At 38.3% G+C, this 24,138-nt stretch overlaps 1 protein-coding gene across 4 annotated transcripts in view; it reads left to right on the top strand.

Moving 5' to 3' along the window:
- Positions 1-359: 359 nt before the first annotated feature.
- TANK (TRAF family member associated NFKB activator) overlaps positions 360-24,138 on the top strand; it is a 28,264-nt gene continuing 4,485 nt past the window's right edge. Inside the window, exons 1-9 of one of the 4 annotated variants that reach the window (XM_071747506.1) lie at positions 360-462; positions 1,072-1,206; positions 4,487-4,644; positions 7,829-7,937; positions 8,754-8,866; positions 17,967-18,146; positions 19,422-19,498; positions 21,665-21,783; positions 23,376-23,959. In XM_071747506.1, the coding sequence (XP_071603607.1) occupies positions 4,543-4,644; positions 7,829-7,937; positions 8,754-8,866; positions 17,967-18,146; positions 19,422-19,498; positions 21,665-21,783; positions 23,376-23,959 (1,284 nt within the window). In that variant the 5' untranslated portion in view covers positions 360-462; positions 1,072-1,206; positions 4,487-4,542. Of the gene's footprint in view, positions 463-1,071; positions 1,207-4,486; positions 4,645-7,828; positions 7,938-8,753; positions 8,867-17,966; positions 18,147-19,421; positions 19,499-21,664; positions 21,784-23,375; positions 23,960-24,138 lie in introns of those variants that run through there. The other 3 variants (XM_071747507.1, XM_071747508.1, XM_071747509.1) reach the window with 3 other exon arrangements.

The raw sequence follows: 24,138 nt of genomic DNA, 5'->3' as shown, positions 1-24,138 counted from the left end.
CAGGGTACGAAAAGTATAATAATTATGTTACAAATATAACTACTGTTATTTGCAAAACACGATGAAACACGGAAAAACTGAAACAGGAACAGGCCTGCGGAAGTCAGGAGCAGCACAGGCCCTGCTTGAGGGGGGCGCCCGGCTGCAGTGGGGTAGAAAAGGCATTGCGAGAGAGAGGGAAGATAAGCGAAGACGCTCATCCCTGCGCGGGCCCGGGGCCGAGATGCGGCGGCGAAGGTGCCGTGCCCGGGCGAACAACCCGCCGCTGCCTCCGCCTGCTAGCGGCGCCCGGCGGCTCCAGCGACCGCTGCCCCGACCTGAGCTGCAGGGGTTACGCCGCGGCGCCCCGTCACAGGGCGGGGAGAGGCACAACAGGAAGTCAGTTCTGGTTCCTGGGTTAAGGCGCTCGGGCAGCGGCGAGCGCCCTGTGCCGGGAGCCGCCGTGGGCTCCGCGAGGCGCTCGTAAGTCCGAGTCGGTTTTAGACTCCCATCCGCGCCCTTCCGCGGGGAGCGCTGGGCCCTCGGCCCAGGGGGCTGGGGTACAGACCGCGGCGTCTGGTGGGATCCCCGGCCGCCTCGGCCCTTCCGCACTTCCGCCATCCGCTCGTCGGGACGCCGGTTCTCCCCGCAGAGCTGCTGTCCCTGGCTTCGGGAGCTGAGCTGAGCGGAGAGCGCGTTGTTTGCGCGCGGAGATGCTTAGCTCCCGCGGAAGGGTGGGGGCGGGGGCGGGTGCCACCGTCTCCGCCGCGCCGGGAGGGCCGCAGGGGCAGCGGCGAGTGGAGAGGAGCAAAACGTCGGACAGTGACAGCGGGGGGGTGGGGGTAAAGACCACAATCACCATCTCCCTCCCTGAGCGCAGGGGGCTGGCTGCGCTCTGGGGGGGTACTGCTGGTGTGCCATGAGGGGCTGCTGCTGGGTTTCTAACTCTTCCCGTAGTCGAACAAAGCAGAAATTTTGTCCATTAAACAAGGGGGGAAAAAAGCAAAACAAAAAAACCCCAAAACAAAACAAAAAAACTCCACACAAAAGCTCGGTGAGCTCTCCGTCTCTCACAAATCATTATATCAACAGGTTTCCAGTTCCCAAGATCACGGCAGTGTAACTTAGAAAAAATTTTCCACTGAAGAAGATGTTTTGAAAGCAGAAATACGTAGAGAAGTACTTGCTGCTGGATGGCATCAGTGTTCTAATAGGAACCCGTGAGAGGTAGGCATGTGTATTATAAATGAATGTGTATATACGCAGGATTAGCTAGCACCTTATTTTTTCATAATTTAAGGTGTTTTCTGAGACACTGAAAACTCAAAATGTGCCTCTGGTGATCTGTAGAGATGAGATTTCAGAATAAAAACAGCACTGTGTTGCTACTTGTTGTGTTGGGGGATTTTGGGCATTTGACTCTCAGTAAATTCATATTCCTTCTTTTTTTTCTACCACCTATATCAGCAAAATGTTTTGCATTTGGAGTAAGTATTTTAAGAGCATCTGCAGGTTTTATTTGGTTTGTGTACTTAAAAATTTGTCTTACAACATTTGCTATACCTAGTTGTGTTCCAGTGTTCAAGATTTTACTCAAAGATTAAATTCTAGTTCTCATTGCCATAACCTCAGCAACGTACCACTCACAGGTACTTACATTTGCAGACCTCATCAGAAAAACACTGGAAATAAATTCTCTAATTCTCTAATTCTGAACATTTTGTATTGCTGCATCTGTTCTGACTACATAGTGTTATTAATTGTTAAAGTCTTTACTATCCAGTGACTATTTAGAATGTCAGTTGCTGAAAATTAGGGTTATCAAACTTCGGTAGAATATGTTGCAGATGCTGTATGCATGAAGCATAACTAAGAGATGAATTAAGGTAGTGAGAATATTTCTTTCAGGGGTTTTGTGTTGTGGGTTTTTTAGCATTGGTTGGTTTTTTCTTTTCCTTCTAACTGGATGTAGGGAGAAGAGTAAATGACAAGAACAGTTGGCAAATTCCCTGATAAATATTGATGCCTATAGAGGAGAAGCAGGAAAAGGAGCCAGTTTTTCTGACTGCAAGTTCTGGATATGAGAGAGAGAGAGAGAGCACAAGAAGCAGTTATTTATTCCAGCAGCAAGCAGTTCAGGGTGTGACTACAGAATAGTTTAATCCAACCTACGTGTAGACTGCCGCAGTCTTGCCCACAGCTCGTCTCATGTTCTCACTGCTTCTCTGTGTTGGTAGCAATGCTCCAGCAGCCTCACAGTGAGCTATCTCCAGTTTTAATTTTGGGGTTGTTTTTTTAGGGGTTTTATTGTTACTTTTTTGAGGAAGTAAGAGCTACTTTGGAATACTGCGTGCGGTATAGAAATGCTAGTACCACTGCAAGTGGCAAAACTAAGTGTCCGGAGATGGGGGAAGGTATCCTTTTCTGTGGCAGTGCAAGCTTACATCACTGTTACATAATTATGACTTCATGTTACAATTTCTAAGCCAATGCTGCTATTCTTACTGCATGGACTCTGAATTTTAGGGGGCTGCCAATAAATTAGCTACTATTCTCATTTTTCCCTACTAAGTAGAAAATCTTGTGGAGTGTTACAATTCCACCTGCTGGATCAGTTACTTTTGGTACCAGTGGTCCAGATAGAGAACTCTTTACTCCTCTTACACAATCAGGAAGTAAAAGGCTGGAAGTGATACCTAACTTTAAATGCCGTTTTTCAAATTGACATTTGAATTTGCGTGAATGAAATTAATGCCTTCATTTTCTATGAACTATGAGTAATATGGACCTGAACCCCATTCCCTCTGTTAGAAACTGAACATAGTCTTCTATCGCCCATTGCACTGATTTCTTGAAGTTACCTTTTATATATACAGGACATTACCATTTACTAGGTAAATTGTTACAAGTGTCTTTGGAGAAATCCAGAAAAGTACAAAATCAGTATCAGTGCAAACTGCAAGCTTTTAAAGATTCAGAGAGCACACTTTTAGTTACTTTCAGCTATAGCAATACCCTTCTGCAGCTTAGTACCAACCACTGCAGTCAGCTGTAATATATCTGATTTTATTCATTGAACTGCATGAAACAGTCGTTTATTTGAAGCTGAAAAAAATCCTATCCATTTATTTTAAGATGTGCCCCAGCTATTCAAATGAATATTCCAGTTAGTAGAGGGATACTCTGTGTAAAGAAGGAGGTGGATGAAGTAGCCTCTGTTACTAGCAATGCTTTACGACACTATGCATGGACCTGAGAATATAAACTGCCCACCACCTTTCATATGAAACCATGTAGGAGTGTTACACAAAACGTACTGACTTGTATTCAGTAATAGTTGTTATGTCCAAGGATCCCTAGATGATTCCAAGCTGTTAAAGAATTCACTTTTCCACTAATGAAGTATAACCATGGCATCCATACAGTAGTCTGTTGCACTTTCTAGGAAAATCATTTCTGTATTCAAGATCTATGATATGGAAGATATTCAAGAGCAGGAAAATATGAACAAAACCTTCAAGCTGAAGTCCTTGTTATTTTGACCAAGGTGCAAGACAAGTTATCCTCGTGCACTTCTTGCTTGGCTTATCCTCTTCAAACTGTACCACTTTCACTGATAGTATCTGTGGTTTATGCATAATCCCAGAAGATAGAGATGATAGTGGCTGTCCGTATGGCATACTGTGAGATAACCATGTTTTAAATGTGAGGAGAGGAAATGTGAAATTTTGGGGGTTTGGGTTTTTTGAGACTTGACTAACCTGTCCTCTGTTGTCATATATATCTAAATATCATATATTACTACAGAAGCAAAGGACATGTATTTTTGAAGTTCACCCTGTTCTTAAATTTAAGTCTGTGACATTTAATAGTATTGTAGTCACATGTGTCCATGAGTTCATGAGCTGTACTTTCAGGAGTTGTTATTGAAATTGTTCATGAAGTGTAAAAAGTTGATAGTATTGTCTGACTACTTCCTAATTCTTACTGGTTGATATTACTGACTTTTAGATGACAGATGTTTTAGTTCACTTTGTAGTGCTGTTTATGTTGCCATTTTCAAACATGGCATAGAAAGTAACTCCATGTCACCTAATGTTATTGAGCTTTTATCTTTTTATTGCTTAATGGCAAAAGCTGAGTCTTGTTTTGTTTTATAATGATGTTATTTCACAACAGAGTAAACACTGAACCATTGGAAATGCCATAGAATCAGGTAACTGGTTATCTGCATCAATTTTAAGTCTCAAACCTAAAACACTGTAATTACACATGCATTTACACATCCTGCATATGCAGAATTAGAGTCAAAGTTAAACTGCTTTTATTTGGCTTTTGTTTAAACCCATCTCTGGACATAAATTCTGAGGTGAGCAGAGCTCAAACTGTTTTGTGAGTTAATGTTCAAACATATTACACATTACTTGAATTTGATATTAATCCAAGTCATGTTATATATGTTTTTAGTTACACAGTTCTGTTTATCATTCTCTCTTTTTCCTTCTGGTTACTTTTCAGGTCTATTAACTTGACCAGCTTTTCAGTAATGAAACAATATTGGGAATGATGGACAAAAACATTGGAGAGCAGCTTAACAAAGCTTATGAAGCCTATCGACAAGCATGCATGGATAGGGACCATGCTGTGAAAGAACTACAGCAAAAAGTATGTGTTGGGTTCTGAACTGTGTTTTTAAAGCTATCCTTTCCGTGGAGGATTGCAGTGCATGTAGATTTCACTTTCATTTTAACTGTGTGCACTTTAGTACATCTGTTAAAGCTGGATGAAACCAGGCCAGCACACTGCCAAGTAAGTCATTCAGCTCTGAATATAGCAGGTGGATTTCAGAATTTCTACCTTTTTTTTTTTTTTTTTTTTTTGTATTTTTAAAGATGAGAAAAGTGTTGTCTGTTTTGGAGGACTAACAAGGTCTTTTAATGTAAGTGGCAAAGATGTATATAAAATGTACCTGGCTTTAATGAAGTTCTTGAAATTTAATTTGCTTTATTTAAAAATTACTTTAAAAATATTAATAGCTTTTATTATATTATTTTTTTATTAATGGGAAGATAGGTTATATGAATTGTGTATACATCAAAGACTAATCTGTTAAGTGCTGTGCAGGTTACCAGGATAACATAGATTTTGTGTTGAAACATTTACAGTCAACTTGTATTAAAATTATTAGAATAAGTACTGTTTTATTTTAATAATCATCTGTACAATTTTTCTGTAGTTATAAAGTCATAGAACAATATGGGAAGCATTGTGACCACTAAGGAGCACCTATGAACTTGTACTTTGTTGTAGAATGCATTACTTCAGCCAAAACTCTTCTAGGGCCTCCCATCATGTATGCAGCATATTGCAAAGCTATCAGCTTGGGGCTTTGTCATACTGATTATATCATGGGTATTTTGCCCAGCAATGGAACCTCTGTTGCAGGAAGGCTTGAGTGGTTTTGATGCTGGATGAATTTCTGATACTCCCATAAAACTGGTAGGCTAGAACTTTGTTTAGGGGCAGATGAACCATGCTTGGCGTCGAGTTATGAAAACAGTAGCAGAATTGGGAGCAGGGAAAGTTCTGCTAGAGAGTATTCTGATAGCTGGGCACAATCTTACTGTCTTCTTGCATGGCAAAATAAACTATCCAAGGCACTGCAGAACAGGTATCAAGTCAGTCATGTGCAATCATCCACTGTGCTATCCATTCAGAGACTGCGGGGGTGCTGGTGCAAATATGTAGCAAATCTTAATGAATACAAGCAGTTTGCTGCTGAAATTGCAACTAACTTAACAAAAGGCAACACATTTTAAAATGTTTGGGAATCTTTTAAATGCTGTCTTTTATGATGAGTACTTAACTAATAGGACTGGTTTTCCTTTGAATAATTAATACTCCTGGGTCATTTAACAGTCCATAAAAGAAACTTCTGTCCAAGGAACATGTCATCAAGTAAAAAAGGTCAGACAGCCCTTCTGAAGTCATGAGAGAAAACCAGAGAAGTGTGTGAGATGATCAAAGTGAACTAAATGCTTGTAAAATTTCTCTCCTCATTTTCTCTGGTTCAGAAATAAAAATTAAAGCCTTTCACATGAAGGATTACTACTTATTCAAATCCTTGTCCTAATCATATCCTCTGTAGCTGGATTTCATTATTTCAAAAGCTTTTTTTCAAGAAGAGTTAATCTATAATTAGTTGGGGGGGTAGTTGTTTGTGTTATTTTTCCAGTTTTTTAACCAGTCTCCTGGTTTTTGAATGACCTTTGTACATTGCTTTGCCCCAGTAACTTCCTCTGTTCTTTGTGTGGCCTTCACACATTGTTGGATTGTCCACCATTCTGTTGTTAACAGTTTACTACTTAAGTTACCAATAGGCCACTTGTTTTGCCAGTCTCTAGAGCTGGGAGCCATGTCAAGCACACAGAAGCCAGAGTCATCTCGGCCAGATGGTGTTTGATACAGATGGATGGTTGGTTGTCATGCAGATCTTCTAGTTGGTAACTTGTTGCTGCCATCTGACTCAAGGAATAATTTGTGCACACTGGCTGTCAAAAGCATCTTCTCTTCTGTCTGTTTTAGCTGTCATGTCTGTGCTCTGTACAGAAGTGTTGACAAGACATTGCTGTTGTACATTTTCAATTTGGTTCTCAGTGATTTTTCTGCTTCATGAGGTCTCTTATAGCTGCTGGAGTGTATTGATCTTTGATCACTATTTTTTTTTTTATTAAACTCTCATAATAAAAATATTACCTGGCCTTTTAAAATAAATTTTGCTTGTAGATTTTTGTTTTTGCTACCTGCTTTACAAGCACCTTTAGGAGTAGGGGGTTGTGGAATTTAAGTATGACTGAGATTTGAGAATTTGGTATCAGTATGGATAAACTACAAATAGACATGAAAACAATGCCCAGCCTTGTTCTAGGTCTTGACCTGTTCAGTAATAGATATGTTCTTAATTTCAGAAAAATTGAGAATTTCCAAAAATTCATTCCTGTAAGTCTCCTTGTTGGGACTTCTCAAGTTGTCTGGGTTTTTTTTAGCACTATTGTAACTGCAATATTAGGCATGTGCTAATGAAATAATATTTTTTTTAATATTAGCATCTTCTGACACCTGACCATTTGTTCAATTGATTGGCTGTCTAACAATATTTATACACGGTGGTGAAATGTGAGTGGTCTTTCTAGGCTCTGTGTGGCCTGTTTATAGCATGGGATGGAGTATAGCTAGATGAAAAATGGGGCTGCTTCCTTGTTTCTGCCCTCCCCCTCCCCATCTTCTAGGTTAGAAAAACAAGAAGATAATAGATAAAACAAGAAGATAATGTCTGCATTCAAAGGAGCAGACAAAACTCTCTTCATTGGCAATTAAAGTTTTCTATAAAATATCTGCTATGTGGAATAAGCAATGTGTTATTTTCCATTTAAAATCTTTTTGAAAGTCTATTCATAGAATTCACCTCTTAGAAAATATGAGGGAAGAAAATTGCATCTCTCTATAGATAAATTAACTGACCAACATGCTGAAATATAGTGAAATTCTAATTTTAAATGTGGTGTGTTCTATGGCTACAAATTAATAATCATATACTTAAAAATTACCTTGTCCTTTACACCTTGCCACTCTTGAAACACTGAAAATCAGTATTTTTTTTCCTATAGTAACTTTTCTAATAAGGGCAGCCTCAAAAATATGGACTTGACATAGGTGATTGTAGTTGGGTTTTCACACTGAGGTCTCAACTACAATTATCTTTAAAAGTCAGAGTTGCTTTCTATATGCCAAATAGGAGACCTGTAATCAAAACAGAGTAAGATTAATGCTAATTAAATTATATTTGCAGACAGAAAACTACATGCAGCAAATACATGAACAGCAGGAAAAGATAGAGCTTCAAAATAGCGTTATTGCAAAGCTGAAATCACAGTTAGCTGCTCTGAATGCTAATAGAGGTATGTACTCCAGTTTGCACATTACTTCTTTCTATGCTCTGTTGCATTGATGAATAGTTCTGACTTTGTTGCTTCAGTTTTTACCAGATACATCTCTCAAAACAGTAGCAGAGTTTTCTGTGAATGTGAATTAACACAAATGTGCAATGTCAAAATCTATTTATAAAATGCAACACTTCTGAGGCCTCCCTTTGTCCTCTTCAAAATATGGTGACATTTTCTTTAAACCCTGCTACACTGAGGCCAATGAAAGTATGAAAATACAGGTTCAAAAAATTAAAAAAATAATTGTTGCATATAAATTCTACAATTATTTGTTAAGAAGTTTAGATCAGGTTGTTCTAGATGTGAATGTTATCTGTCTTTTATGTTAAATGAGTCTTGTGATGCTACTCTTATTGGATAACCCAAGTTTTATAAGCAAGTAATTTTAAATCAAATCATCATTGATGGATATATTTCCACTGTTTGACTGGATTACACAAATAAGAGAAACGAGTCAAAGTAACCATGTGTTAATCTGCTGTGCTCATGAAATATTTATTCACACTAGCCTAACACTCCTAGTTTTCATAAATACTAGTGAAGTGGTTGGCTTTTATTTTTAAGTGTACAAGTACATTCTTATTGCTGGTTTAGTATTGCATTATCTCTAAGTACAGAATGAGGCTTCTCTTGCTTGTTTAATAAGAAGCTTGCCCAAAGAAAATAAAGAAGATAATATAAGCCTAGCTTCTTTTCATCTTGCTTGTACTTAGAAGCCAGCTGGTGAAAAATGCAGTGGCAGTCAGCTGCTTTTGTTTGTTTTTTTTTAAGGTAATGTGCACCCCTATGCTCTGATGCACGAAGACTATGAAACCTCTAACTTATCTTTCAGCCAGCTCTCTGAAAAGCTCAACATAGCAAAGCAAAGAGAAAAACTCTTAAAGGTATGGGCACTTATGTTTAACATAAGATCACATTTGTGCTGTGATTTTACTATGAGAACCTAAGGAGACAAGTGAGATTTTTACTGGTGCCTTTGAATGGCACTTCCAGTACAAGATCCTCATCTGAAGTGCATGAGCACTGTGACAGTGCAGTTTGCTTAGGTGAACTAAGCATCTGTCTTTGATCCTCCCCAGTGCAATTGCTGTCTGACCAGCGAGCTCCCTGAAATAGTTGTGAGCATAAAGCAGAAATTTACTTGCTTATCTCTTCCTTAATCTGCCTAAACTAATGGTCACATTGCAACCAGTTCTGTATTTTTGAAAGAAATGGAGAATCTGCATTCAAAAATTATGAGAAAAAAGTGAACTAAGCTCTGGAAATGCTTATGATTTGGTTGGGTTTCTAAATTGCCAGTTTTAATATGATGTCTTCTCTGCCCCTCTTCACTGAAGACTGAGATTTTTACTACAGCCTGTTGAGCAACAGAAATGAGTAAAGCAGAATATATCTGGGAAATACCTTGAATGGATTTTTCAAAGACAGTGACAAAGATGCACAAGGTTGCATTGTTTTTATCCTAAGTCATCCTACTGTATTTTTTGAGAACTGTCTTGAAACATAAAATCTCCTATTTCTGAATAGAAATCTCCCTAGAAGGGACCTTACAAGGGCCCTTATATTAAATGAGGCATTGGATTTGAAAATAATTAATTTCAGGATTTGTTCACTAAAACTGAGCTATAAATTAATCAATTATGATAAATTGTGATGTTTTTTAATCAGAAATGCTAATTTTAAAATAACTTAATTGGATTACTGATGCTTGATTAAGTACATTGAAGGAATCTTATTTGAGACTAAACCTTTGCCTACTGTTACCAAACTTTTTTATGCACTCCTTTTTTATTTAAAAAGTTTTTATAGTAATTTTTCTACATTAGAATCTCTGATCACAGGGTGTCATTTCTTTCCTAACCTTTGCATTTATTTGGAGCACAACACAGCTGAAGGGTTAATTCTTTGGTGGAACATCTTTCCTTATTTTTGCATTTCTCTGTCTTGAGTTGGATAAAAATTATGTCGTAGAGTTTCATATGGAGACCTGCCCAAGTCTAATATTTCATCCTCTTGTTTCTGAATGCTTTCCAAGGGAAACCAAGTTCCAAGTTTTGAGTAACTTAGTCATACAATGAGTAGGACAGAAGAAGCTGTGCTGCTCTTCTCCTGGGGAAAAATGAGTAATTGTGTGATCTGTACAGATGATTACAGGAAATGCATGAGAAGCTGGAATCATTATTTCAGGGTCTATTTTCTTAATGGAATTTAAGTTATTTCATAGAATCATAGAATGATATGGGTTGGAAGGGACCTTGAAGATCATCTTAATTCCAACCACCCTGCAATGGGCAGGGAAAACTCCCAGGAGACCCAGTTGCTCAGAGCCTCATGCAAACCTATTTGTCATTATCTGCATTTTTTTGTGGAGTCATTTATCACAGTTACCTCTCAGCTAGGTATAAGTAGTAGAAGAGGTAGTTGATCTAGATTTTGCTTCATCTGTGCCATGAACATAAATATGTCTGGTGAAAGTCCATGCAGAACTATTAACTATACAGTTTGTATACATTTAAACCCAGGCACGGTGCTATACAAATAAGATCTTTTCAGTAGAGATCTAAAGCCATGCAAAGCCAGGCTGACCCAGCCTCCTCTGTGTTCCTGTTACTGGGAATATGGTAGCTCTTTTATTCAAAATGTTGAGAGCATGGGCCATGAGGATAACATGTTTAACAGGACCAGGGCTCATTTTTGCATAGACCCGTGGGTGTCTTTGCACCATCCTTCCCAGATAAAGACCCTTATTTGGAATTGTAAGCTTCCTCTAACCAGATGATAAAAAGATGTCCAGACAGCACAGCTGAGGTATGCAGACTACTGTTAGCTCTGGCTGTGTCTTGGCCATGCCATTCACAGGATGGCTGTGAGTGAAGATACAAGCAGTCTCTGTACACAGGTCCTCATTTTATTGAGTGACTAAGCTCAGGGGTGGAGAACCATGTAACACCAAATTCCTGTTGAAGATGATGGAAAATTAATTGTGTTGTGATAAATGCTTTATATGCTCTCATGGTTTAGGCCCAGCCCATACCAACCAGACCTCTGCTTGCTCACCCCCTGCTGTGGGACAGGGAGAAGAAAATCCACCTTAAGGCTCATTAATCGAGGCAAGGATGGGGAGGTTTTCATTCCTCAGTTCAATTAACAGGCAAAAAACAGGTTCAACTTGGGAAGGAAAAAACCCTAATTTAATCTACAAGGAGAAAGAGTAAACATGTCCAGATCGTAATACCTTCCCCCCAACCCCTCCCACAGGGGACAGGCAGTGGAGGTTTAGGGTCAGTTCCCCACACGGTGTTTCTGCCACTTTCCTTCTCAGGGGAAAGGAAGTCCTTCCCCTTCTCAGGGGAAGGACTCCTCACATTCTTCCCCCACTCCAATGCAAGGTCCTTCTCATAGGAGAGAGTTCTTCCCAGACCCCTCCAACATGAGTCCCTCTGACCAGGTGCAGTCCCTCAGGAACTGCTCTATCCGTGGCTGCCCACAGAGTCACAGCTGCTTTGGGAGCAGTCACCTCCTCTGGCACGGGGTCCCCCATGGCTGCAGACCCACATCTGACCCTCTGTAATCCTGCACAGGCTGCTTCTTCGCACCACTACACTAATCCACAACAATGCTTTTATGGCAGCTGCCAATTTTTGCACATTTTAAATGCAGAATTTTTGATGTATGATAGATAAAAGGCTGAACTGCATGGAATGAATGTGTGGAACAAGTTAGGGAAAATAAGCAGTAAGACATCACCAGGACCATACCAAGTTCCACTCCAAGAGGGGCTGGAACTGGATGATCTTTGAGGTCCCTTCCAACTCTTAACTATTCTATGATCTGTGAATAAATATAATTAAAGTAAACAAAAAATAGAAGACCTGATTCTTCACAGAATAGGTTGTCAACCATTGGAACTTCCTGCTTCAAGGGGAAAAAAAATTACGGTTTCTTGGAAATTTGTTGAAAGTTAATAAATACATAGAAACTATTACAAAGAAGGTTTGGGAACTTACTAAAGGATGTATCATGAATGCTTCCTGGTTTTTTGTACTTTTCCTTAGGAATTGTATTTTGACATTTGTTAGACCAAAAGCCCATCATCTTATCACTGACCCAGTATAGTTGTCTTGTATCCAGTTCAATAAAGTATTGGGTTTTCAGCTATTGAAATTTGGGAGCTTAAGTAGTCTGTTTGAAAGCCTCTATTTTTCTAGTCATATTCTATCCACATCCTACTCTAAATCAAATAAATTATGTCTACAGCCACTGTCCTCTATTAACTACTTATTTCACTTCTCAAAAATTTTCAGGCTTGCAAAATGTGCAGTTTCAAATAAATTATGATTATGGTCTTTAAGTTAAACAGTTGCTGTTTCTTCATGTCCTTCCTTGAAACTCAGTCTCTGCCATGGCTGGAGTTTCCTGGGAGTTGCCTGGAGTTGCCTATTCAATACCTATTTGAAACTTCTGCTAAGTCCAATGGGATTTCTCAATGGACTCTATTCTGTCCCCTATAAAAGTTAATGGAAATCCAGGACTGATTGGTGCATGGTTAGATCTTAAATTTAAGAGGTTTAAAATGAGGAAAGAGTTAGGTTTCCTGTGTTTTCTATTAGGTGGTCATACTTGTATATTTTACGTGCTGTTGTCAATTTCTGTTGCCAGTGTGTGGTAAAAAGTATTGGCTTTTTGTTTGTTTGTTGGTGGTGGTTTTCATTTTATTCACATTTATTTTCAGGGAAAGAGATGAGTGTACCACATTTGCTTGGCAGTCAATACCAAGCTGTATACAAGATTAGCAGATTTTTTGAGTCCTGCTTAAGTAGACCAAATAACCTAAATTGCTGGGTTTTTTGAGTACAGCCTGGCTAAACTTTATTAACTAGGAAGAATGTGGATCCAGTTAGTGTTTCAGAGCCAAAGCTGCTCAGCAAACAGAAAACCTTAGTAAAAGAAATTAGGCAATATCCAGCAAAGCTGCTTCAGCATTTTTAGCACAGAATCAGACATCAGAATCCTTGTAAACTCCATAAAACATGAAGCTAAAGTCAATAACTGTGACAAGAAAACATGCTCATGTTCATATTTTCCTGGGTCAGGAACCTTATTATTAAATACAGTATGGAGTTTGTTGATCAGAATTTGTTTCGCCATGAAAAAGAGAAGGAAACTTTGTATCAGGAATGACTGATGCCTATGGTATACGAATCCTGCAACAAATGTTTAGGTCATGGTTGTTTTGAGGGGGTTTTTTTGTTTTTCTGTTTGTTTGATTGGTTTTTTGTTTTTTTGGCTTTGTGCAGGACATAAGCAGAGGAATGGCAGATGTATGGTAGTTAGCTTTGTGCTCAAAATCATGGTGTTAAAATGTCTTATATAATTAAGATCAGCTACTGCAGTCCTGTAGAGCTGTGTGTGCCAGTCAATGCCAGCTTCTCTAGTGTCACTTTGTTTCCTGTCTTTGACACAAAGAAAGCTATACTCAAGATTTTATGCTAGCTAAATTGTATACATTTAGCTGTTCTTTGCTGCTTGTATAATGTATGCAGTATAATTAGTTAGGCCTTGCTACCTGATTTAAGAAATCTTGGTATTGACAACCTTTTTTTCTTATTATTTCATCTGTCTAAGCTATCTCTACACAATGCTAAAGAAGAGTTTGTGGACAAACTATTTAAAGTTACAGTTAATATTCCCTGGTAGTAGTTCATCAGTTCCTTGAAACCATCTGACTGTTTATTCTAGGAAGCCACTGAAACAGGGTGTTATAGAACACTTCAGGGAAAAATAAAAGGACCTCCCTTTGCAGCAATACAGCCTGGGGACTGACTGGCCATGGAGCAGCTCTGCCAGAAAGGCACTGGTCTCTTGTTAGACAGCAAGCTGAACATGAGCCAGCAGTACATCCTGGCTATAGTAAGAGGATTACAGCAAGCACACCCAAGGAAGCAAGTATCTTCGTCTATTCAGAATTCATTTGACTGTATTTAGAATACTGCGTCCCTGCCATGCAGTGGGAATTAGATGATCTTTAAGGTCCCTTCCAACCAAAACCATCCTATGATTCTGTCCTCCAGTACAGGAAAGACATTGCTAAACTAGAGTGAGTTCAGCAGAGGCCCCACTAAGATTGATGGGGACTTGAGTACGTATCTCATGAGAAGAAGCTGTATAAATGATCTTCTGATCATTTCCCTGATCTGGATATGTCTTCAGGACAAGCTAATACCTTTCCAGTACCAGCACTGTGGTTATCAGGCAGATGGAGCCAGGCTCTTAACTGTGGTGCATGTCAAGAGGATGACAGTACAACAGGCAACTGACACAGGAGAGTTTCAGACAAGACATAAGGGAAAAGCTTTCACTATGAGGACAGACAAGCATTGGAAAAGGTTGCCCACAGAGATTGTGCAATCTCTCTTGTTGGAGAATTCAAGACAAAACTGAGTAACCTGATCAGATATCATAACTGGCCCTGACTTGTTTAGGAGACAGAGAACCATTAAGGTCTCTTCCGGGTTGAACTCTCCTCTTGTGCTGTAAAGCCTCTCCAAAACAAAATATATTAACCTGTTGATAATAGAGATGTAACTTCTATGCTGGCTGCTAGTACCAGCACACTTAGAAGATCTATTATGTGGCCAGGTATTTAGCCAAGCTGACATGACTTGGTGTGACATACTTACTTATAGTGGCATTAGCTTTATAAACTTTAGCCAGTTTATAAATGTTGCCATATTGTTGCAAACACACAAATTCAGTCAATATTACAGACTGGAAGATCATCAATGTATGAAGTGCTGTGTTACTGAAAAATCACAAAAGATGTAATAATTTCTCCAGTGTTTTTCATGGTGTGAGAGCCTCATGGTGCATAAGATAATTTACATGTGTACTGATACTTTTCATTGCAACATGTTGCATGGCTCTTCTCACATTGGTTCCCACATAGCTTTTCTCACTGCTTGCTTAAATCTTTTCTCTACTTCCTGCAGGAAAGTATAGGAGAAATGGAAGAGAACTACTGGCCACTACTGCAGTGCCCACAGTTATGTGAAAGCTTTTAAAAGTTTTGTTATTGTTATCCATATTATTTGGAGCTGCGTTAGTCCCAAACAGATAAATTACATGTTTGTAGATCAATGCTGTATCACAGTGAAAGATCACTCTGTGAAAGAGTTATTTTACTTATCCTTAGGATGGAGCTGTTCTTTAAGGGCAAGTGTTGTCTTTGACATAAGCTTTTTTCTCAGTGTTATGATTACCAGCAAATCATTTTCAAAGGAAAATACAGGAGAATCTGTATTCCCTATTGGATTTTCAAATAGGAAATAGAGTTTGACTGTGGAATGGTCAGATGAGATGTAGGGAAGAAATTTTTCACAGGAAAGGTGGTGAAACACTGGAATATGTTGCTCAGAGAGGTGATAGATGCCCCATCCCTGGAAACCTTCAAGGTCGGGTTGGACAGGGCTCTGAGCAGCCTAATGTAGTTGGAAATGACCCTGCATTGCAAGGGCAGTTGAACTAAATGACCTTTAAAGGTCCCTTCCAATCCAAGCTATTCTATGATGCTAATGTTTTGCATTATTTGTGACCAAATAATGGCTCAGTGGTAGCTTGGGGTCTGTAAACCCAACCATAAACTATCACTGCCTTCCCATTCCCAGCAAAAAGCAGTTCCCCAGACCATAGCTACTGTGACATTGTATTCATTAAAGAAGATGGGAAAGGTATATAGTTATAAAATTATGTTCAGCATCTGGCCCTGCTATAACTTCCTACAAGTTATTTTCAGATCTGTTATGAATACTTATATGTGTATCTCCATATCCTCATAATACGAATTGTTATTTTTTTCCCACCTCAGTAGATATTATTGTCTTTATTCATTCATCAGACACTTCCTTAACTTGCTTTGAACTTTCTGTGCCACATAGTACTGTAATTCATCCTAGTGTTCTTGTTGTGCCATTTGAGAATATTAAATCTAGCTGCTGCAGCATCAGCTCTAGAAGATGTTGTATGGGTTCTTTAGCCTAAGATCTTCAGTCTTCTTGTTTTGTTGGGGTTTTTTCCAGAACTATATAAAAAAAAATCTGCTTCACAGGATTCTTGTCTGCCATGATGTATATAGATTCTACACTGTAAGAGTATGGAAAGCGTCTCGTGATTTGTCCTAGAACAGTACATATATTTCCTACACCACCTGCCAGAAATGCAAAGCATGGAAGGAGAGCAACCCCACAGAAAAAGATCTGGGAGTTCAGATTGCTGGCAAGTTGAATATGAGGCAAGTGTGCCCTGGCAGCCATCTTTTCACAGGAAAGTGACTGCCCCGCTCTACACTGCACTGGTGCAGTCCAACCTTGAGTACTATGTGCAGTTTTTGGAACCTCAATATAAGGACATCAGACTCTTAGAATCTGTCCAGGGGAAGGCAATTAAGATAGTGAAAGGCTTTGAGGGCAATATTTACAAGGAGTGGCTGAGGTCACTTGTTTTGTTCAGCTTGGAGAAGGGCAGGCTGAGGCGTGACCTCATCGCAGTCTACAGCATCCTCAGGGGGGGCAGTGGAGGGGCAGGTGCTGATCTTTTCCTCTGGTGACCATTAACAGGACATGAGGAGATCGAACAAAGCTGTGTCAGGGAAGTTCAAATTGGACATTAGGAAAAGGTTCTTCACAGACAGGGTGGTCAATTACTGGAACAGCTTCCCAAGGGAAATGGTCACATCACTAAGCCTCTCAAGAGCATAAGGAGCATATGGATAACACTTAGCCATATAGTCTAGGTAGTCCTGTGAGGAGCAGGGAGTTAGACTCAATGATCTTTACTAGTCTCTTCCAAATTGAGATATTCATAGCATCATGGGATCATAGAATGGTTTGAGTTAGAAGTGACTATAAAAATCATCTAGTGCCAAATTCCCCGTCTTGGGCAGGAACACCTTCACTGGACCAGGTTGCTCAAAACATCATCCGGTCTGGCCTTGAACACCTCCAGTGATGGGGCATCCACAACTTCTCTGGGCAGCCTGTTTCCACTGTCTCACCACTCTCACAGAAAATAATTTCTTTCTAATATCCAATCTAAAATCTATCCTCTTTTGAAATAAAACAGTTACACCTTGTCCTATCGCTATGTGCCCTTGTAAAAAGTCCCTCTGCAGCTTTTTTTAGGCTTCCTTCAAGTACTGGAAGGCTACTATAATGTCTTTCTGGAGCCTTCTCAAGGCTGAACAATCCAAACCCTCTCAGCCTATCTTCATACAATAGGTGCTCCAAACCACTGATTACCTTTTTGGCACTTCTGTGGACTTGGCTCCAGCAGGTCCATGACCTTCTTATTTTGGGGGCCCTAGAACTGGACACAGTACTCCAGATGGGGTCTCATAGGAGCAGAAGGCGAGAGTCACTTCCCTCATCCTGCTGGCCACTCTTGTTTTGTTGGAGCCCAGGATGCGGTTGGCTTTCTGGGCTGTGAGTGCACGTTGCCATCTCTTGTTAAGCTCTTCATCAACCAACACCCCCAAGTCTTCCTCTCAATCTGTGATTCTATGATTCTCTTTTGGGTCTGCTTGAAAATTAAGGCACTGCATAATATGACTGTCTTCAAAATTGTTTAAAATTGATGGAAATCAATGAAACCCTATTTTATTTATTGTACATACCAGATACTGTACATAAAATGTTAATGTACACGATATAGTAAGTGAACTAAGAGAGTATCTATATTTTTTATAAACACTAATATGACTTTCATAAATTCACAACAGAGGTATTTTGAGTAATCATCCATGATGAGTTACATCTTTGTGTATGGTAGAAAATATTTACCACCAGTTTAAGATTAATAATGTAATTAGTAAGAATGACCATTACTTATGCTACAAAAGAGTAATTTAGCTTATTCCAGACTGCTGAGTAGAGATATTCCACAAGCCTCAATTCTACTAATTGTGCTGCTGTTTCTAAAATTATTTTTTAGGAACAGTTAGAAAGTGAGAGCATGAAGTTGAAGCAACTTGAGGACAAAAACAGTCAAAAGGAAAGGAAGCTTATGTCTATCATTTCCAATCAAGAAGATAAAATAAGAACTCTGAAAAGCAAATTGAAAGAATTAAATGAAGCTCAAAAGGGTATACATATGCCAACATATAAAACAGAGGTAAGATAAGCAACCAAATAGAGATAAAATGAAAAAAACCCAAACATTTGTAAATTATTACTTCTTGCAAACTTCTTTATACTAATTACCCTAAGAAATTTATTTTATATTTCAGCTTTATATGGTTACTAGGAAATAGTTAAAGTATCTGCAGTACGCAGGGAACACCGAACTATTAAATACATATTGGTTGGTTTGTGTGTTAATTATTTTATGCTATGTCATTAAAATTTTAGTATTTGTGAAAACTCCAGATTAGCATTTCTGTATTATAATCTTCAGCTGGAAGTTTTCACCAAGGCTGAGCTGATTTTTTTCACTTTTATTCACCCTAATTTTTTTATAGAATAACATCCTGAGTGCTATTCTATCCTTGTGGGGTAGCTAGAGAGCAGTCATCAATGTGAATTGAACCATGAAACATGTTTTAGCTACTTAATTTAAAGTGAATATAGGTAAGGGTAGTAGCACAGCAACACATAACCTAGTGCTGTTACACTTACCAAATGGCTTAACTTACTGTGACAAGCATTTGTAACCCATGTTGCTAGGTATAAGGCAGCTCAAATAGGTTTATAAGAGCTGCTGTTGCATTTTTAGTACAAGGTTAGATAAACCTATAGATTATGGGTCTGTGATTATGAACAATACATCTTTGAAATCAGCTGATTTGGCAGGCATTTGATCAAGTTCTGTGTCTGATTTAGAGCACATAGGAACTAGGTAATGTGATAATTAGATATAATTGAACTGCTGCTAAATGACCGATTATTATAAAAACTTTTCTTAATGCTTGGCATATTTAAAACTATGTAATACTAGAGCTAACCACAAGGTGGTAGTCAAAGTTAATAACTTACTTAAAAAGCTTTTAGAGCTCATGACAGATTAGCTTGTGATGTGTTCACTGAAAATTTCAATACATAAATAATTTTTAAAAGCTAAAATATCTGGATACCTCACTAAAAATCTTAGAAACAATACATAATCTTACTTTATACATAGCTGAAACAGAATTACAGTCAAACAATATTCTTAGAAACAGCCTCCTTCCAAGGGAGTATAAGCAGAAGGATGCCACATTGAGATGCTAAGTTAAACTAAAAATTAAAATTCACACAAACAGTAAAAAAACTATTGCTATAATTTTGTGAATATTTTAAGAGCTTCCAGAAGGACTAGGTGAAGGATCCCATTACATTTTTATTTGTGTTAGGGTGAAAGGCAAAATTAATATGCTACTCTGTGATCAATATTTTTATATTTTACTTCAAGGCAAAAAGTAAGAAAGTTGTTCCAGATAAGTGTGATTTATGTCTAGGGATCCCTGGTATTTCTCCTATGCCTGACAGGTAAGTACTTTCACAGCATTATTAAAATTGCTTTTAATTGTATTTTCTGCTATTAAATAAGACCAGCTATTTCCCTCTTTTCTACACAGTATCTTAAAAAGTGGGTGGGGGGACAGCAGAGGTCAGAGAGATGGTGTGATAAGGTAATAAAGCCAGCAACTACATGAAGTCATAGATGTGGTTTGCAGGTATGAAGGGATAAGTTGAGAGGAAGAAAAATAGCCATTTGGTTCAACAGGAGGTTAGACTCTGTGGGAAACAGTAGTGGATGCTAATGCTGGGTTTTGGGTAAGCATTAACTCCCTCAGGTTAACTCTTCAGAACAGGAATGTAGAACCATAAGAGATTAACTGATGGTAGCATTGCAGAGGAGCCTGCAGTACTGACAGGAGGAGGTCTGGTAGTCAGCATGGAAAAATAATTCTTGGCCTGATCCATCTTAAATGAGAGAGTATGAGACCAGGTTTATCTGTAAGCTGAGGCCAGCCAGCCCTTGCTATGTCCAAGGGACTAAATCCATATTTCTTAAGCAAGTATTCCCTCTTCTGTCAGCGTTTTGAGAGAAATATTGACCAAAGACTTAAGTAAGCATTTTTCATGGGATAGACATTTTACAGTTTTGCTGAGGTCAAGTAGAAGATTCTCTATAGTGAGGCTAGGAGAGTATCAGGCAAAAGTATCATAAATTTTCTGTCTTACCTAGGCATTTACTTTTAGCCACTCACAGACATAGGCTAGGTGAGCTGCATGGAACTTTAGTCTGACTCACTACTACTTTATGATAAAAGAGAGAAGAAATAAGATTGTGATGTGATGAAGACTTTTTTGTCTTTCCTGATTTATATCTAAAAAATGAAAAAACTTTACCTGTCTTCTGTCTCCTCTCAAATAGCTCCCTTACTTTACTGTTTTCTTGGAAAGAGGTATGTGACTGATAAGATTACTGGTAATCTTACATTAGTAAGATTATAGTATCACAAATGTCTAGCAAATTAAGATTGATTCATCTAGTCATATGTAGATTTAAAAGCTCCAACTAGAAACTTGTGTTAAGGGCCTTTTAAAATTTATTACTTATCAAAACACCTGAAAATGGTCAGAATGTGTTAACAGGATAAACTTTAACTCCTTCAGTAGGATTTTTTTCAAATGAGAAACAAATAAACATTTGCATCTTCAAAAACAGAAGCACAGCAGAAGTAGAAGCACAGCTTGTGACACTCCTGATTGGTATACAAATAAGCAATAAAAAGGAAAACAATTCACTGGATTAAAGCAAAATCTTTTTGAGCTCTTTTGATGCGAAAATGCAAAAGAGAACACACATCCAGTTTGTCACCAACTTCGATTTTTCATCCTTGAAGTTAATTTTGCTAAACCCATGATATTGTGCTTAGAAACATAAATTACTCAGCAAGTTCACCATGATTTCACAATGGAATTTTATGGATGCGTCAATAACTGAAAAATTTAGTGCTTTTGGGCAAATAAAGCACGCAAGCACAAATAACTGTTTTTACCATTCCCAGTGCAGATAACTAAATATGAGATGTCTATATGATACTCTGGAAAAAATAGGATTTTTTAAATCCCTCAAAATAAAAGGAAAAAATGTGTGATATTGTATAAAGCAGAAAAACAAAGAGTTCACAAACCGCTCTCCAAAATATCAGGTAGACAGAGAAGGAAGGGGCAGTAACATTCCATTGTGTGCAATGTGTTCCTTTTGCAAATTTTGAAGTGAACAGAAAGCAATGGAAAATGATTAATGTTCACAGCAGCAGCATCTTGTTTTCCTTAGAATGAGATAAACACAGCACCCTTGTGAAATGTAAGTTGTTCCAAAAAATACCTAAGGGAAATTAAAGAAATGTAAAAGCTTGAGTTTTTTTGGGGGGAAGGTCCTTGCAGGGTCAGGCCCTAAGCTCAAATGTATGATAGAACTAGGCAGTTTTTCCTTTCTCTTACGCTACATTTTCTTTTTCCTTTCTCTTGCTTTTACTGAGATCAAAACAATGTGTACATATGTTGAGGAGCATTGTATCCAAGAAAAGTAGCTTACACTATTGTTTTGTAGCTTACAATGCTGTTTGTGAGTATGACAAGATTAAGGGTCCCAGCAAACTGAATTGGTTGACTCTTTAATTTACAATTTTGATCTTCCAGAGAGAATCTGGAGACTATTTTCCAGGACATAAAAGAAGAGTGTCGTCGAATATGTATGCTAGCCACAGAACAAACAGACCAACTGAGTAAATTTAAGATAAAGCCAGAACCTGAAAGTGGTAATATCATACTTAAGCTCTTATTGTGATTCAACTGTTTGAAAGCTTTGCTTTATATTTGAAAATACTGTAAATTACACATACATAGAAGTACTTCCACTGTTTACCATCTGCCTTTTTCAAGTCTGTTCACATGGTGCTCAGTATTTCACCAAGAAAATGCACCGCCAGTTTTGGCATTCTATGACGAGTGCTCCAAATCACATGCTATAAAAGACAGTCATCACATCAATGGCTCTTGTAATTGTTTTGTCCCTTGGAGTGAGAGGCAAGCACTTACTGCATGTGATATCCCATCATAGTGTGTGAATGACAGCACTTGCTTGCTTTTAATTTAGCTGTCAGTTCAAAATATGTCTGTTATGAATGTCTCTAGCCCCATATATGTTAAAAGAAAACTGCTGGACTGAGGGGACTTATTTTCCAGACTTCCTTGTACGTACTGTTTTGTTACATGGGGCAAAAGCTTAGTGAAACACTTCCTGAAAACAAAAGAATGGCTTGATTTTTGTTGCAACTGGAAGAGATCCTGAAAGTCCCATTCTGCTAACGCTTACATTTAATACAACGTAAGATACTACGCCTCTTCCTTCCTAACTTTTCTTGAGGATCAGACTCTAAAGTGATTTCAAAAAACTCCTGCCAAACTTACGCAGCTGAAGCAGAAAAGGCTGATTTCAGACCTTGTTTCTCATTTAGGTTATACCATTAACTGAAGTTTTGGTACATGAAGTGCTTCTGTGTAGCTTGTGGTTTCAAATGGCTGTGTCTGAACTGCATTCTTAATTTACACCACTAAATTTTATTATTGGGGGTGGGAACTTGGGGCAACTTATTCCAGAATGCATTTGTTTTCCTTAAATAAGCACCTAACTCAACTGTGTGAAAAGTTATATATGATATGGATTTAATCTGCTTGATTTCTGTTACTTCTGTGGCCCACTGCTATATCTGAGTGATGTCAAAAGGCTGCTGTGTGAAGTACAAATGTGTACTGAAGTTATTCTCTCACCTGACTTAGAGCAACCTTGTATATTGTTACCAATTCTGGTAATAAAGTGACAAAAATTAAGGCAGAATTCTCAAAACAAAGGCAAAATATGTTCCCTCTTCTGAATAGTTATTCAGTTTAAATATTTACCTAATCTGAAAACCACTAAGAGTTTGTTACCTGAATACCTTCTAAAATCATGCTCGTGGACCCTAGCATGTTCTTGGCACTGTGTGAGATGGGTTTGGTTCCAGCTTCTATTTCTGCCAGAACACTTCAGTAAATATATGCAAGTATGTGTTAAGAGTATGGGACAACATAATTTGCAGTAAAATTAAAGTGGTTTTAGCCATAAATCAGTGGGAAATAGAATTATTAGAACATAATTATTTCTTTTTATTTTTGTCCTGATAGTTTTTGTGTCACTTAATGTTTGTGAAAGAGAACTACACCTCAAACTAATTTCAAAGAGAAAAAAATAAAGATTAAAAAGGCAAGAAAGAAAATAAAAAACCTCTCACAAAAAAATACCCCAACACCACACCTTTAATAACTGTACTTTAGTGGACTATTTAATGTTTTCTTCATTCTTTCTTCACAGAAATACAGTTTTCCATGCCAATACAGTGTACTGATAAAACTGATGAACAAGCAGAAGAGCTTTTTAAGCCTCGGGTTATAAAGGATATAAATAGAGGTGCATCATGCATCACATCTATCACACCAAGAGGAGTGGGCCAAGATGAGGACAACAACTCTGTAGAATCACTTTCTAAATTTAATGTCAAGTTTCCACCTACAGACAATGACTCTGCTTTCTTGCAGAGCACTCAGGAAAAACCAACCATTCCTTGTACTGGTATAGCTGAAAACATGCTTCAAGATCATCATTTTAACCTGGAGCACAGAGACCGTGCTGTTAACCTCAGTAAATTGGAACCTAATTCATTTGAAGCTCACGGAGTTGACCTCATTACCTCAGCTTTACAAAACTTAACTACTGTTGACAAAACAAACCTCCAAAATCATGCAAACATGGCCATTGAAAATACCTGTGACAAAACATGTTTAAAAACAACAGACACTGATTTCACATTGGCACATAAGCACACAAGCCGGAGTGTACCTGAAGCAATTTTTTCTTCTTTAGAAGCTGCTGGAACAACCATCAGAGGTCCTCACCAGGTATCTTTCTATAAATACTGTACATTTCAAAAAAATCGTAACGATTCAGACAGCCACTTGGCAAAGATCTTTGAGACGGGATTAATATATTCTATGAGGCATCTCATCAGTCTTTTTTTAAGGCAATACCTCTTGTCAGTTCCTCTTCCTGATCCTGAAGTATGTGTACAAGACACTTT

The sequence above is a fragment of the Heliangelus exortis genome, chromosome 6, assembly GCF_036169615.1.
Source record: "Heliangelus exortis chromosome 6, bHelExo1.hap1, whole genome shotgun sequence".
Lineage (NCBI taxonomy): Eukaryota > Metazoa > Chordata > Aves > Apodiformes > Trochilidae > Heliangelus > Heliangelus exortis.
This window is presented reverse-complemented; position numbering and strand designations above follow the sequence as displayed.